Source organism: Protomyctophum parallelum (genome assembly GCF_964188405.1).
Source record: "Protomyctophum parallelum genome assembly, chromosome: 12".
In the NCBI taxonomy this organism is placed as follows: Eukaryota; Metazoa; Chordata; class Actinopteri; order Myctophiformes; family Myctophidae; genus Protomyctophum; species Protomyctophum parallelum.
Genome location: NC_139712.1, coordinates 50,748,869 through 50,763,482, shown reverse-complemented (window position 1 = coordinate 50,763,482; position 14,614 = coordinate 50,748,869). Strand labels below are relative to the sequence as shown.

At 47.8% G+C, this 14,614-nt stretch overlaps 1 protein-coding gene across 1 annotated transcript in view; it reads right to left on the bottom strand.

The window, feature by feature from the left end:
* Positions 1–1,834: 1,834 nt before the first annotated feature.
* mpp7a (MAGUK p55 scaffold protein 7a) overlaps positions 1,835–14,614 on the bottom strand; it is a 146,309-nt gene continuing 133,529 nt past the window's right edge. The window contains exons 11-13 of the mRNA XM_083777822.1: positions 12,699–12,807; positions 9,152–9,295; positions 1,835–2,037 (exon numbers count right to left, since the gene is read on the bottom strand). Coding sequence (XP_083633948.1) covers positions 1,858–2,037; positions 9,152–9,295; positions 12,699–12,807 — 433 coding nt within the window. The 3' untranslated portion in view covers positions 1,835–1,857. The remainder of the gene's footprint in view (positions 2,038–9,151; positions 9,296–12,698; positions 12,808–14,614) is intronic.

Genomic DNA, 14,614 nt, shown 5'->3' with positions numbered 1-14,614 from the left:
CGCATGTGTTAACCCATTTAGGCCTGACGTCGAAATTTCTAAAATGTCTTCTAAATCCTGACAGTTTTCCGTCAGGGTTTGCGCCACATTTTCACGACTTTTTCAAAAATAGCAGACCTACAAGCTCGTATGAGCTTGTAGATCTGCTATTTTTCAATAGCTAAATTATAACAATGTTTAAAACACCAAAGGGGTTCCCGCCCCAAAATGGGTTAAAAAGCACTGGATTATCCCCTGAACATGACAGCATAGATATAGCAGCGTGGAAACCGTCCTTGTCTAGGATTCATAAGGGGATACCGAAGACTAAAAGATGGCATTCTTCAACATGAAGCTCTCTCTATACAACAGAAACACCATAAAGATAAAAAATAAGAAATAAAGTGTGAGTTAGAATAGGAAATGGGGGAGACAACCAAAAAACTATGGACTCTTTAACCCCTATACTACGTAACACGGGACTTATGGAGTCAGAAGTGGCTACTTAGCATTAATTATGGATATTCAAGTGGGCTATATGCGCTAATAGGGGCCTTGTTTAGGCCATAAAGGCTACGCCCTATAATGAGACATGAGACATGTGAACATTTTCTTCCAACAGCTGCTCATGTGTGCACGTTTGAAGAGCGTGGAGAGGACATTGCTTAAAAAACAACAACAAAAAGAAACGTTTTAAAATGTGATGTGATAATGTGATTTTATAACATAATTACATTTACTTACTGTTGTTTTTGTCTTTTATTGTGGTGTTTTCTAGCTGTGATAATGTGATTTTATAACATAATTACATTTACTTACTGTTGTTTTTGCCTTTTATTGTGGTGTTTTCTAGCTGAGGTGTATTTACCTATCGTCTTGTCTTTAGTGACCTGAGCAAAATGAGGGAAATGAAGGACCTCAGATCTCCATGCTGGGTTAGGGTCACCGCCACACGAAGGGTGGGCCGGTGTTTTGATCGACTTTGGACCCTCATCCAAAAATGAGAGATGGGTTCACAGAGCGCTTATTACAGACCACGGTCGAGATATGCGTATAAAACGGTATGCAAAAGAACAGTTGTAAAAAAAAAAAAAAAAAAAAAAAAAAAAAAACCTATTAAAATATATTAATTTCTCTTAAATAAAACGACACCTCTGTCCCTTTTATCCCCGAGTGTACCTGATGGTGTTTGCTTAGATGTTGGGGAGCAACAGTCCGCGGAAGGCAAACCTTTGTTTTTCTGTCTTCTCCTCAGTTCTCCTGTGAGGACGTGTTCTGTACAGACATACTGTACGCATGTCTACTGTCCACCCCCAAGGAAAATAATCTCAATCCCTTTGGTATTCTATTGACCTAACGTGACACACACACACACACACACACACACACACACACACTCTCTCTCTCTCTCTCTCTCTCTCTCTCAGGAAGGAGTTCCAGTGCTGGCACGCCACTGATTGGCAGGCTCTCTGAGGTGCTGGCTGCCGGGTCTTGAGAACCAGACAAGTCCCCGATCTGGTTCCACACAGAGGCTGGTCTGGACAGATGAGCCCAAAAACCAGGGCAAAAGGCTCAGGCCACACCCCCTACCACCCACAGCCGACGCCCTCCGCAGAGGTCCTATAAGCGTTGCTCCAACAGATCCAGGTGTATAGACTCAACACATCCTGATCCAGGTCTTAAATGGACCTAGAGATCAAGACAGACAGAGGGTCAGGTTCGGTCCAGTCCGGTCCGGTACAGTGACCGTGCAGTGCTGGCGCCGTCCAGTTGTATCCCCGTCATCCCGTCGTCACATGATCAACAAAAAAAAGCCCTGCCTACTTTTTATCAAAGTCCCCCCCCCCCCCCTGTAGTCCTGTTGCATTCATGCGCGTCTCAGGAATGCATCCAGCCGACGGGCACCCAGTGCGTCTCCGTCTCCACCTTCTTCAGCGCCAGACTCAGCTCGCTGAAGGCCGCCACCAGGTCGTCGTTGACGATGACCTTGTCAAACAGGTGTCCGTACTGGCTCTCCATCTGCTGGGCGGAGGTGAGCATGTCCTGGAAGTCCTCCTCCTGGGCGGGAGGGAAAACAACGGGGAACGGGAAGGAAAAGTGGCCAAAGTTAGGGCTCATTGTTCACATCTGTTTTGTTCCAAAACCTAGAACAGAGAGGAAGACAAGTCATGGAGACGAAACAGAAAAAGAGCTAATTGTGTGAAGAGGGCCAAGGAGTCCAAAGAGGACTCTGTTAACATTTATTCGTCACAAACAAGCAAATATAGCTCACGAGCAAACAAGACAGGAGATAAATTCATATACTGTAAACACAAATAAACATAACATGCCCCATAACAGAGCCCTTTATAACCACCCAAGGTCACTATAACCCACACATACAAACACTGACGCAGACCACGGACAGAACCCTCGTAGGACAACCTGACCTCAAGGAATTTTCATAATTTCCTCCGCTGAATACATGCGGCTGTCCTCTCCCAATTCACAAGAAAAATAAAATGCGCTCAAAATAAGCATGGGCCAAAACATCGCCATAATTGACACGACATGAGAACTATACATAATTGATGCATGCCAGTCTGGCTTTTATATGTGTGATGGGCCAATGACAGCTCGCGGTATTGGACGTGGAAGCTCGATCATGCCATGGGAACTCGCCGTGCAACATCTCGTGGTCTCCCACCCATACAATACTGTACATCTGGCCGCTACCAGAGACAGTTCACATTCTGTACATGTAGGTTTTCACTTGAACTGTCGAGTTTCTCTTTGCTGTATTGAAGAAAGGGGCTGCACAGCAGTGTTGTTTTCGTCGACTGAAACTAAGACGAAAAATGTTCGTCGACTACCTATTTTCACTGACAAAAACGAATGTAAACTAAATGAAAACTAAGCTATGATGACTAAAACTAAGACTAAATATACTGACAATTTCGCAGACAGATAAAAACGAGACTAAAATGTTAGGAAGGGACTAGTGGACAAGAGATCCAGTATAAGTCATTTTACTCTTGGTTGCATGCTGAAAATAGCTGATCTACAAGCTCACAACGCGTCGCGTTGTGAGCTTGTAGATCGGCTATTTTCAGCAAGTGTAAAAACACTCATTACGAGAGCATCAAGGCCCACCAAAACACATTTTAGTCGACTAAATCACCTGTAGATTTAGTCGACTAAAATCTTATGACATTTAGTCGACTAAAACTAGACTAACAACAAGACATTTCCAGGTGACTAAAATGTGACTAAAACTAAATGAAGTTTCAGTCCAAAGACTATGACTAAACTAAAAAACAACACTGCTTGCACAGAAAGATTGCCCAATCACACTTAAATGTGTTGCTGCTGCTGCTGCTGTATTCCTAGAAATGTCTTCTGTGCTGTGCCCAGGTAACCACCTAGGGTGGTCCTACTGGGGCGTGGTTCTGGTTGAGGTCGGTTCTGTGGGCCCTGGTTGATTGTGCCATCTAAGGCATACAGCTAAAGTGACTGACTTAATGTGTACTGATTTAGCTGCCGTTTTTTATTGGGAACATTCAACTTTAGATATCCGGATAGATATGGTTTCATATTGGCTCACCCTGCCCAAACACGCAATTATAAATACACACACAAATGCACATTCATCATACGCCAAACTCAAACGTTCACGGGACACACAGTGCTCGCAAAAACCTCACACGAGTATGCAGCTATATGCAGTGTGTGTATGCTGCGTGCACACTGTGCACTTAAACACAGCCTCATTAAAATTGAAAACTCTTAAAAACGACTCGCCTTTTAGAGACGTTGCGCCTAGCCAGGAGTTACTTCGGAACGTTTTTTTGGTGGTTTTGCGCCTCATATTGGATTAGCCCCCTGGCTAAATATAAAGCCCGCAGCTCGCAGTGACACTTTCTAAACGCACACTGTCTCCTCCGGGCTTGGCTCCCGCAGTACAGTACGTGTTGGATGGACCTCTCGCACGGCAGTAACCCAAACCTGCCCACGCCATCTCACGCTCCATTGTCTTTTGTGAGCGGAACATGATGGTTTTATCAGCCCCTGTCTCCGAGGATGAGAGAGAAGACGAAAGGGAGATGAAAAGACGGTCCGAGGGTTGGACGGAGGGGTTTGTTGGTCTAGGGAGGAAGTCGCTCCACCGTAGGCCTATATTCTCTCTGTGATCTGTCCTCGGCCGTGTGCACTGCTGGAGCGTGACCAGCAGACAGATGACCACTCTGTCCTCCTCAAGCCAAAAGCAACGGAGAAGCACCTTGGACCCGTACTGGCAGTAGTGGCGCAAGCGCGAACCCTAATGGACGCTTGTGTACTGTTGTGTGTCTGCCGTTTTCCATGTGCAGCGGTGAGGGCTGCGTCGCCGTCTGTGTGCGATAGCTACAGGCCGATGCCGGGTGAAAGAGCACGAATCAGACACAGGCAGAATGAAGCCAAGCGGGGATCAGGGAGCTGGGGGTGGCGGGGGAAGTGGAAAGATAATCAGAGAGAAGAGAGAATAAGTTAGGGACGGAACGGTGATGGTTCCAGCATCGACATCGCAACGTGCACAATATGCAGACATGAGGCCCGTTGGGCCCATCCGTCACACTACACAAAATCCTTTTAAATGCTCGGTAGAAAATGAAAGCTAGGTTTACATTCTTCTAGGCGAAACTTGAAGAAAAACATAAATAACATACTTTGCTTACCTTGCTTTGTATGCACATTGAAAGAAGCGGGGTTACCTTTCGTATATAACCTACTGTTTTGTTGTGATGACGTGATCAAAATATATAATCATGTATTTGCCAGTATCATGTACAGTAGCTCTACACAACAAAGGTACGCCCATGACAGCGAGCAATGGTACAAAACTGGTCAAATAATATTCGGATATTCGGTTTTCGGTAACTGTTTCCTATATCCAGCACTTGGTTTCGCAAAGAATTTCCCATTCTAGTTACCATTCAAATATGCGAGGAAGACAAGAGACAGTAAAAAAAAAAGAGTCACAGAATACAAATGCAATTAAATGTTAGTTGAGATGAATACACGGAAAGAGAGAAATGTGGGTGCAAACAAGACAGGAGATAAATTCATATACTGTAAACACAAATAAACATAACATGCCCCATAACAGAGCCCTTTATAACCACCCAAGGTCACTATACCCACACATACAAACACTGACGCAGACCACGGACAGAAACCCTCATAGGACAACCTGACCTCAAGGAATTTTCATAATTTCCTCCGCTGAATACATGCTGGCTGTCCTCTCCTCAATTCACAAGAAAAATAAAATGCGCTCAAAATAAGCATAAGTAAGCGAGGAAGTCAAGATACAGTAAAATTTAAAAAAAAAAAGAGTCACAGAATACAAACGCAATTAAATGTTAGAGTTGAGATGAATACACGGAAAGAGAGGGTGCGACAAGTCTATTAACGTGAAGCTGAAAGGATGATCCAATGAGAGAACAGCTGACAGAAGCGACACGTGTTTTCATGGCAGCGTAGCGGGACAGGCCGCAGGGAGAGCGTTAGCCTCGGGGATGATCTCGTCAACCTCTGGCCCGGCAGCTTGGAGCCCTGCGGTCTCAGCTTGGAGCCCTGCGGTCTCCTTCGCCACGGTGGAAAATCTGCTTTTATTGATCCCAATAAAATGCACCTGCCCTCTGTATTAAAATGATAAAGTATAACAAAAAACTGAACGGATCTGGTTCGGCAAAAGGTCCACGGGTTTTTATTATTTTCCAGAGAAATAAAATATATGACCCTAGCTAGCCTGCTTGGCTTGGGAGTCCGTTTAAATGTAATTTAATTTCACTGTCAGTCGACACAGTCTCCAAAACGTCAAAATCTTTGGTGGTTTCAGTGGCTTTGCGTAGAACGACTTGGGGAGTGTGTTGCATCAGGTTCTGGTCAAACTTCTACAGTGTGCTTCCACTTTTTTACATTTTACCAGAGTCTGAAATACTCATGGCTCCTCTAACAACAGGCCAAGACGTCGGAGCGCTCTGCTGAAACAATACCAGGACTGTTCATAGGCCACATTATCATTAAAGCAGACCCTCTTGCCTCTCTCTCTCCGGAGAGAGAGAGAGAGAAATACAGCTGGCGTTCTGGGGGTGAAATATACATCTGAGGCATCTCACCAAAACAAGGGCTTCTCTTTCAGCCCCGCTACAGGCAAATAGCTGGTGCGGGGGCCTTAAGGCCCTGTCAGCATCCACTAACATTTACATGGCGTAGAGTGGGTTACCTGGCTGGGAAATACGCCTCTCCAGTCAGACGGCTGCACAGAGGCATGCTTGTGTTGCAATACCTGAGAGACTGCAAGGAATCTAATACGTGGCCAATATCCCGTGGTGGAACAAGTACTCAACAACGGTACCGGTAAAAGTATCAATACTGCAATCTAGGAATACAAGTAAATGTCCAGAATTCAAATTCAACGTCCCATTTCAAGTTTTCAAATGTTATACTTTCCACCACTGCCAATATCAGGGCATTCGTGCCACTGTCTGTTGTTACAGGTGTACTGTGTGCACAAGAAAGCTGACATCAAACGGTATGTTACATCTGTATTAGCTGGAAGGATTTTGATGACTTGTTGACTTAAAAAAAAAAGAAAGGCTACAAACGAAGACATGCCAAGTCTAATACTCACGTATTTATTTAAACTAAATAAACCAGACTAATACTTTGACCCGATGAACTCATGAGGTGGACTCGTACTGAAAACTGGAGCAGCCGACATCATCCAACATCAGACCCACTTCTGACCTCCCGAACGGAGAAGCAGCTGGGCCCAGGGGCTCACAGGGCCCAGGGGCTCACAGACTGGGCCCAGGGGCTCACAGGGCCCAGGGGCTCACAGACTGGGCCCAGGGGCTCACAGCTGGGCCCAGGGGCTCACAGGGCCCAGGGGCTCACAGCTGGGCCCAGGGGCTCACAGGGCCCAGGGGCTCACAGACTCCCCTTATGGCCCAGGGGCTCACAGCTGGGCCCAGGGGCTCACAGCTGGGCCCAGGGGCTCACAGACTGGGCCCAGGGGCTCACAGCTGGGCCCAGGGGCTCACAGCTGGGCCCAGGGGCTCACAGCTGGGCCCAGGGGCTCACAGCTGGGCCCAGGGGCTCACAGCTGGGCCCAGGGGCTCACAGACTCCCCTTATGAAAATGAGAGCCGACTTGCGCTACGCTATATGCAACAGTCTCACAGTAGGCTGTCTGACAGGGAGTACTTTAAAACACTGTGACGCGACGTACGGCGAGGCGAGCAACGGAGGACGACCGAGGGATGTTCCGAGTTAGAGCTGACCTTTCGTCAATGACCCCGCCGACTTTCTCGTGCTCTGCTCCGCACAGCGTGTGTGTGTGTGTGTGTGTGTGTGTGTGTGTGTGGTGTGTGGATGGTAACACCTCCTGTGAGTGAGCAGAGCAGACGTACATTCAGGGTGTGGGGGGGTGATGCGATTCAGATTAAACCCAGAGAGAGCTTTGCAGAGGTAGCGCGAGGTGCTACGAGAGCCGTGACGCCCCCCCCCCCCGCGGTGCTGCACCTGCACCCCCTTCACACCCCGTCACCCGCTCTGCCTGTACCCCCCCCCCCCCCCCCATCTTCTCCCTTCAACACTGGCTCGCTGTGAGTTTCCATCACTTTCACAGCCAGTTCTCTCTCTCTCTCTCTAATCTTCTTCTCGCCTCACGGCAGCCTCTTCGTCGTGTCATCCATCCCTCGGCGTGTCGGTGACCTGAGACTTGGCCCCGAACCCGTTCCCTGGGAAAGGGAAGGGGGAGTGAGAGGCAGGCGAGCGGCCCCCAATGAGTGGTGGGCCCGTCTGGCAGGCGAGCGGCCCCCAATGAGTGGTGGGCCCGTCTGGCGCTGGGAAAACCATCATCCAATCCTTCCACAGACGGAGGGCACCGGGAACGCAGCGGGAACGCCAAACCGGCTAATTGGTCTCATCTGGGCCCCCGCGGGGGACAGCAGAAAGGTGTGCGGGTGATGACCTCATCGCTCGCTCGCTCGCACACACACACACACACACACACACACACACACACACACACACACACACACACACACACACACACACACACACACACACACACACACACACACACACACACACACACACACACACACACACACACACAGAGTGCCGCGATAACTTGTGTTATATCTTGCTCTGCTAACCCGTTAAACAGGAGCAAAGCCACATGTGCCTCCATCGCCCTCTCTCATAATCAACCTCCAGCTGGATTCACCGTCCATGTCCTTCATGTCAGGACATGAAGGACATGAAGTGAAGGATGTGTTCAGAAAGCAAAGCAGATACAGTATACACAACAGGCCCCCTTACAGTATACACAACAGGCCCCCTTACAGTATACACAACAGGCCCCCTTACAGTATACACAACAGGCCCCCCTTCCCCCAAAGGTTATCATAACATTACAGTAGCTAATGTGGTGGCATACTGAACGTTCGTATGGTTATCATAACATTACAGTAGCTACCGGTAAGTATATGTAACCCTAATGCAATTACTGTAGTTTTTTCCCCCTAAAATATGATAATCTTTTGAATACTTAGCTGACTCTCATGGGCTCAAGATGTCTACAATTATAGCAATTGTTTGTGATTTATTTTTATATTTGTGATTTACTGTCTTAAATGGTAAATGGTAAATGGTGCATTTATATAGCGCCTTTATCCAAGGCGCTTTACAGAGATTGTGCATTACATTCACACATTCATACACCGATGGCAGCGGAAACCATGCAAGGCACCAACTAGCACATCGGGAGCAATTAGGGGTTCAGTGTCTTGCCCAAGGACACTTCGACAGTAACTCTGGGGGAGCCCGGGTTCGAACTGGCAACCTTACGGTTACCATCCAGGCACTCTACCCCTGAGCCACCGCCGCCCCGTCTTACGGGTATAGTCTTACAGTGAATGTGACTCTGTGTCTGGAGGTGGACTTACTGTGAACGGCTTGGCGGAGCCCTTCTGGAGGTGGACTTACTGTGAACGGCTTGGCGGAGCCCTTCTGGAGGTGGACTTACTGTGAACGGCTTGGCGGAGCCCTTCTGGAGGTGGACTTACTGTGAACGGCTTGGCGGAGCCCTTCTGGAGGTGGACTTACTGTGAACGGCTTGGCGGAGCCCTTGGAGGTGGACTTACTGTGAACGGCTTGGCAGAGCCCTTGTCGTCCTTGCTCGAGATGACCTTAGCGCTCTTCCGCGTCTCCCTCAGTCGGTCGATGGGCGGAGGCTTCACGAACACCACGTAGGGTTTGAACTCTGCCGTGCGGAGATGCTTTACCGTCTGAAATGGACACAAGACAGGAGAGCTGATGTCTTTTGATGTATATTTCATATTTCAAGATCCCGTGGCTTTTTAGGAATATGATAGGATTATTCCTTTTGCTATTATCAGATTGAATATGTGCACATGGACAAGGACAAGAAGTATGTTTGGACTGATGTGACGTTTAGATCACGGTTTAATTTGTACAGGTTGTGTAGGCATGTGGTTTCTATAATACAAGAAATGAGAAAATAAACAGCATATCTACAAGATCTCACATAATAGATAAAACTCTAGCAGTAGTGTCAAAAACACAAAATACAGACAAGGCATTTAGATTGATCACTTTTCTTCAGTGTTTGTGGAGGCATGAGGTGTGCTTGTTTAGCTGTTAAGGCCTGAGGCTGATTCTAAGTGCCTTCTAAATGAGATTTCAAGAGAAGTCTAAAATAGCAGATGTACAAGCTAGCAGCGTGGCACAAAGTGTCACGCTGTGAGCTTGTATATCTGCTATTTTTGAATAGCCAACGCTACACAGATTCTAATGGATTAGACTAGAATCAAACTGTATTATGCACAACAAGTGGAGAGACTGTTGCTCAGCGAGTAGTCTCGCATTACCAGACTGTTGCCTCCGCCATTTCCAAAATTAATGCTTCATCATACAGTCTGGGCCAACGGAAGAGCTATCATGAGTAAGCGATAAAGCGGAAGTGGAGCCTCCTCCACACTTTACAGTTGCGCAAATTTATCCTAATATAAATAGAAATATAATATAGAAATATATAATAACTAGAAAAAGTGCCCTTCTGGGCACAGGTCTCCACCAGGATAGGAATGTAGGACATTGCAGCTTGCCTTCATCTGGTGGTTGGATAAAAGGGCAAAAAAAGTAAATTATCCACAGATCCGTGCAGTTAGAGGTAAAAACACTTTTCGGCCAGTTATAGCGCCACCTTGAGGCTTAGTTGAAATTGTTCATGTGGCATTTCGTCCTCGGCCTAGTGGGAATGTGGGTGCACAATTTCACGGAAATCACGCAATGTGTTCATGATTTGCAGCATTTTGTTTGAAACTGAGCACTCCTGTGAACTTTGGAAGCCAATCTTAACCAATCAGGATGGAGTCTGAGAAATCTGAAAGACCCGTTTCGTTGAATGGCTGTAGAGAGACTGTGTACCAATTTGCGTGATGTTTGGACAAAATCTGTAGGTGTACTGTGCAAAAACTTGTTTTGCACAAAGCGGCCTCCTGGTGGCGCTATAACAGGCCGTTCTGGAAAGTTTGGGGCAGAGGTTCATCGTTGGCATCCAGGGAGTGTGTGTGCAAAATTTGGCATCGACCGGGTTAACGGTGGCCGAGATTAGCTGCTCACGGACACACACACGGACACACGGACGGACGGACACACGGACGGACGGACACACGGACGGACACACGGACACACGGACGGACGGAGGGCAAAACATACTCTCCCCCCATGCCTTCGGCCTGGTGGAGACAATAATATATTTTCGTGGACGGAATGGCAGCTTCCTTACTCAGCTCACGGGGGCTGTGGTTCCAGACTCTATGTAGCATTTCGGAGATGGTGGAATAGTTGTCTGGCTACGCGAGACTACTCCGTAAGTGACAGGAGAGACAATGCAATGCTCTGGCTGTGTAGTGTAGAGACAAAGCAATGCTCTGGCTGTGTAGTGTAGAGACAATGCAATGCTCTGGCTGTGTAGTGTAGAGACAAAGCAATGCTCTGGCTGTGTAGTGTAGAGACAATGCAATGCTCTGGCTGTGTAGTGTAGAGACAAAGCAATGCTCTGGCTGTGTAGTGTAGAGACAATGCAATGCTCTGGCTGTGTAGTGTAGAGACAAAGCAATGCTCTGGCTGTGTAGTGTAGAGACAATGCAATGCTCTGGCTGTGTAGTGTAGAGACAATGCAATGCTCTGGCTGTGTAGTGTAGAGACAATGCAATGCTCTGGCTGTGTAGTGTAGAGACAATGCAATGCTCTGGCTGTGTAGTGTAGAGACAATGCAATGCTCTGGCTGTGTAGTGTAGAGACAATGCAATGCTCTGGCTGTGTAGTGTAGTTTGGGTTGTGGTAACATCACTTCACAGCAGGAGTAGGAGGGAACCCAGCAAACACAGCGGCAGTCCCGTACACAACATCTGCAGGGCCTCACTCGCTCGCTCGCTGATCGGCGGCGATGACAGCACGATATGCCACTGCTGGCTTCACAACCAACACGCTGTGTGTGTGTGTGTATGTACACACACACACACACACACGCTTAAAAACCTGGTGTGCACAACCCATGTGACTGTCTGTGTGTGTTTGTGTCTGTGTGCATGTGTACTGTGTGCGTGTACATGGCATGTAGTGTCTGCGTGCATCCATGCGCGGAACCTCAATGTGTTGTACTGTATGTATATGGATTCGATATACTGCATCTCGGGAATGCAGTTGAACCGCAGAGGAAGAGAGAAGGCTGAATGTTTTGGCGGCGGCGAGCCCTTGGGCCTCCTCTGAGCCCCGGTACCCGGTACCCTCACTGTGCAAAGCAAGGAGGTGACAGGAGGACAGGAGAGCCGGCCGGCTGGGGGTGGGAGAGAGGAGGAAGAAAGCATGGGATGACCATCCGTCTCCAACAGGTAGAGCGAGGAAGATGGCTTTCATCGGCCCACGTCTCGCAGTCAACGCGGGCCAGCACCGCTGCATGGTACTGACAGGCCCGCCGATCTGATCCATACGTCATGGAGAATGAGCTGGCCAGGCACTCGGCCGGAGACATACAGAACAGAACAGCGGACTCAAGTGATTTCCGATTCACATGAACATGAAACGTGTACGTGTGTACTGTACAGTACATACACGAGTATACAGTATACGTGAGCAGGCTCTTGCGTGTGTGCAAGTGCTTCCAAAGTGCACGGTTCCACCCGCTGAGGCCCCAGCGGCCGGCTCTCGGTGGCACTCAGGTCAGGGCGGTTTGCGGACATGCCAGGGTTAAGCTATATAATGGTATAGTTGTGCCTGCGTGTGATTATCCACTGAGGGAAAACAAACAGAGGAAAGCCTGCAGGGCAGAGACGGGGCAGTACGTTGAGCCCTCATGGCCCTGAAGAGGGTTTTGCTGCAGGGGCCTCAGCGACATGCCGGCCTCTTGTGTAAGGGCCGATCACCACCAACCACCCAGACACATAAACCAAAGAGGAAATCTTCAAATAGAGGGAATTAGCTGTAATTGCTCCCTAAAAATGCCGCCGCAAAAACCCGGCTTTGGGTAACCCAGTAAGCGGCCGCCGAGGCCTCGAAGAGAAAGAATCGAGAGAGAGATCTGCTTGTGAGATAGGTAGAGACAGAGGTGTGTGTGTGTGTGTGTGTGTGTGTGGGGGGGGGGGGGGGGGGGGGCTCGACACTCACATGAGGTTGGACGTCCAAAAGGCACACTTTGTTCTTGGAGAGGACAGAATGCACGGCGTCCAGGCTCGTCCCGTAGTAGTTCCCTTTGTACTCGCCGTGCTCGACGAACCTGAGGAAAAAGGCCCAGAGGTGTTATGGAAAGAAGGCGAGAGAGAGATGGAGAGAAAGAGAGACAATTTTAAAGCCACATAGAGGAAAGTGCAGCGACGTTCTGAATGATTATCTTGTTGTCCTATTGCAACAAGTAAATGGACATTAAAGATGTGAGATTAATGAGCCAGCAAAGTTCTGTTAGAAGCTCCTCCTGATCTGTTCTACTACTGTCTGTGTGTGTGTCCGCGCACACTCTCTGAGATTCAGCTGAGAGAATAATGACACAAAGCCCCTACGGATCCACTGTGGGCGACGAGGGATTAGTCTTCCCACCGCTGACAGATCTGAAGGTATCATTCTTTGCCGCAACGCGAAAACCAGACGTTCTGGCAAAGCCGCGTCCTATATAATCTCCTGTGTTACCCTTTCAATCAGTAACACCTGCTTGCTCCAAAGTGCCCAGAAAAAAAAGAGTGAAAGAAAACTTGAACGTCAAAGCCTTGAACGTCACCGTCACTAATCCGGGGCTCAAACACCAGCCTATTGAGTGACACACGAGCAAACAAACATAGTTTCCAACCTGAGAATCTCCTCCTCCTTCCCACCAATCAGCCGAAAGCCAACGGTGTTCATTTCACCCCAAATCAAAGAAAGAAATGAAGAAAAGTAAAGCCAAAGTTAGGGCAAGCACGCAGAGCACCAACGTTGGAAAAGTTTCAACATATCAAGAAGGACCGTGTTCTGCTCTCAGCCTGCTTAAGACGAGAGCTGGACAAACTACTGCCTCGCTATGATGCCTCGCTACGCTTGATGCCATGTCGAGGCCAAAGACGTTTTTTCTTTTTCTTTATAGTAATTGCCTGAGTTTAACTCATTCCGAAAGAGAGAGAGAGAGAGGCTTTAACGGTAAGTCTCTAACAACTTTCATATTTTGGTTATGGGAAATTCATTTAAGAGCATACAGTAGCAGCTGCTGCTAACAGCCTGTATTTAAAATCTCATGCCCTGCAGTCAGCTCGCTGGGCTGGGCTGTCCTGTCGTCACTGGACATGATGGTACACAGAGAGACGGAGGAGGAGGAGGGCATCATTCTGCAGGAGAGCTTTGACTGTGTCGAGCGTAAACGTATGGACGCCTGCCATCTTTAACCCAGACAGACTAGGGTTTCCCTTGGGAAAGTTGGACATGCCGTGCATGCACCACACACATGCACCGCGCGCACACACACACACACACACACACACACACACACACACACACACACACACACACACACACACACACACACACACACACACACGCACGCACACGTTTGTTGTGGCCCTGTTCCATGCAGAGCAAAGCTCCTGAAAACCAATTGTTTCTGTTAGGATTATTCTTCTGCGCCAAAAGTATCTGGATGTCAGAAAACCACAATAAGCTCCAGATCCGACACTTGGCAGATAGGAATTGGAAATATCACCATTTCAATGAAATTGCACAGATTGGCCAAGATGGTGGCTCACAACTCATTTTGCGTTTTGGCTTCTAATTTTTGAATTAATTCCAAACCAAAACAAACAAAAAAAATGATTTCTAGTAGAGAGTAGATCACCCATGATCTACTCATTGTGCCAAGAACAATGAGTAAATCAAGACAATGTAGTCCAGTTATCTTCTTAGATTAGCATTTTGTTTAAAACGCCTAAATGCTCCTGATGAGTAATACATTAGACTACATCCTGCAGATTATGGCATACAGTATATTGTATTACCAAAGCCATTCAGAGCGTGAAAGATTTTGTATATCTATGTTAATATTTGTTCTTTAAAGGCTTCTGTAA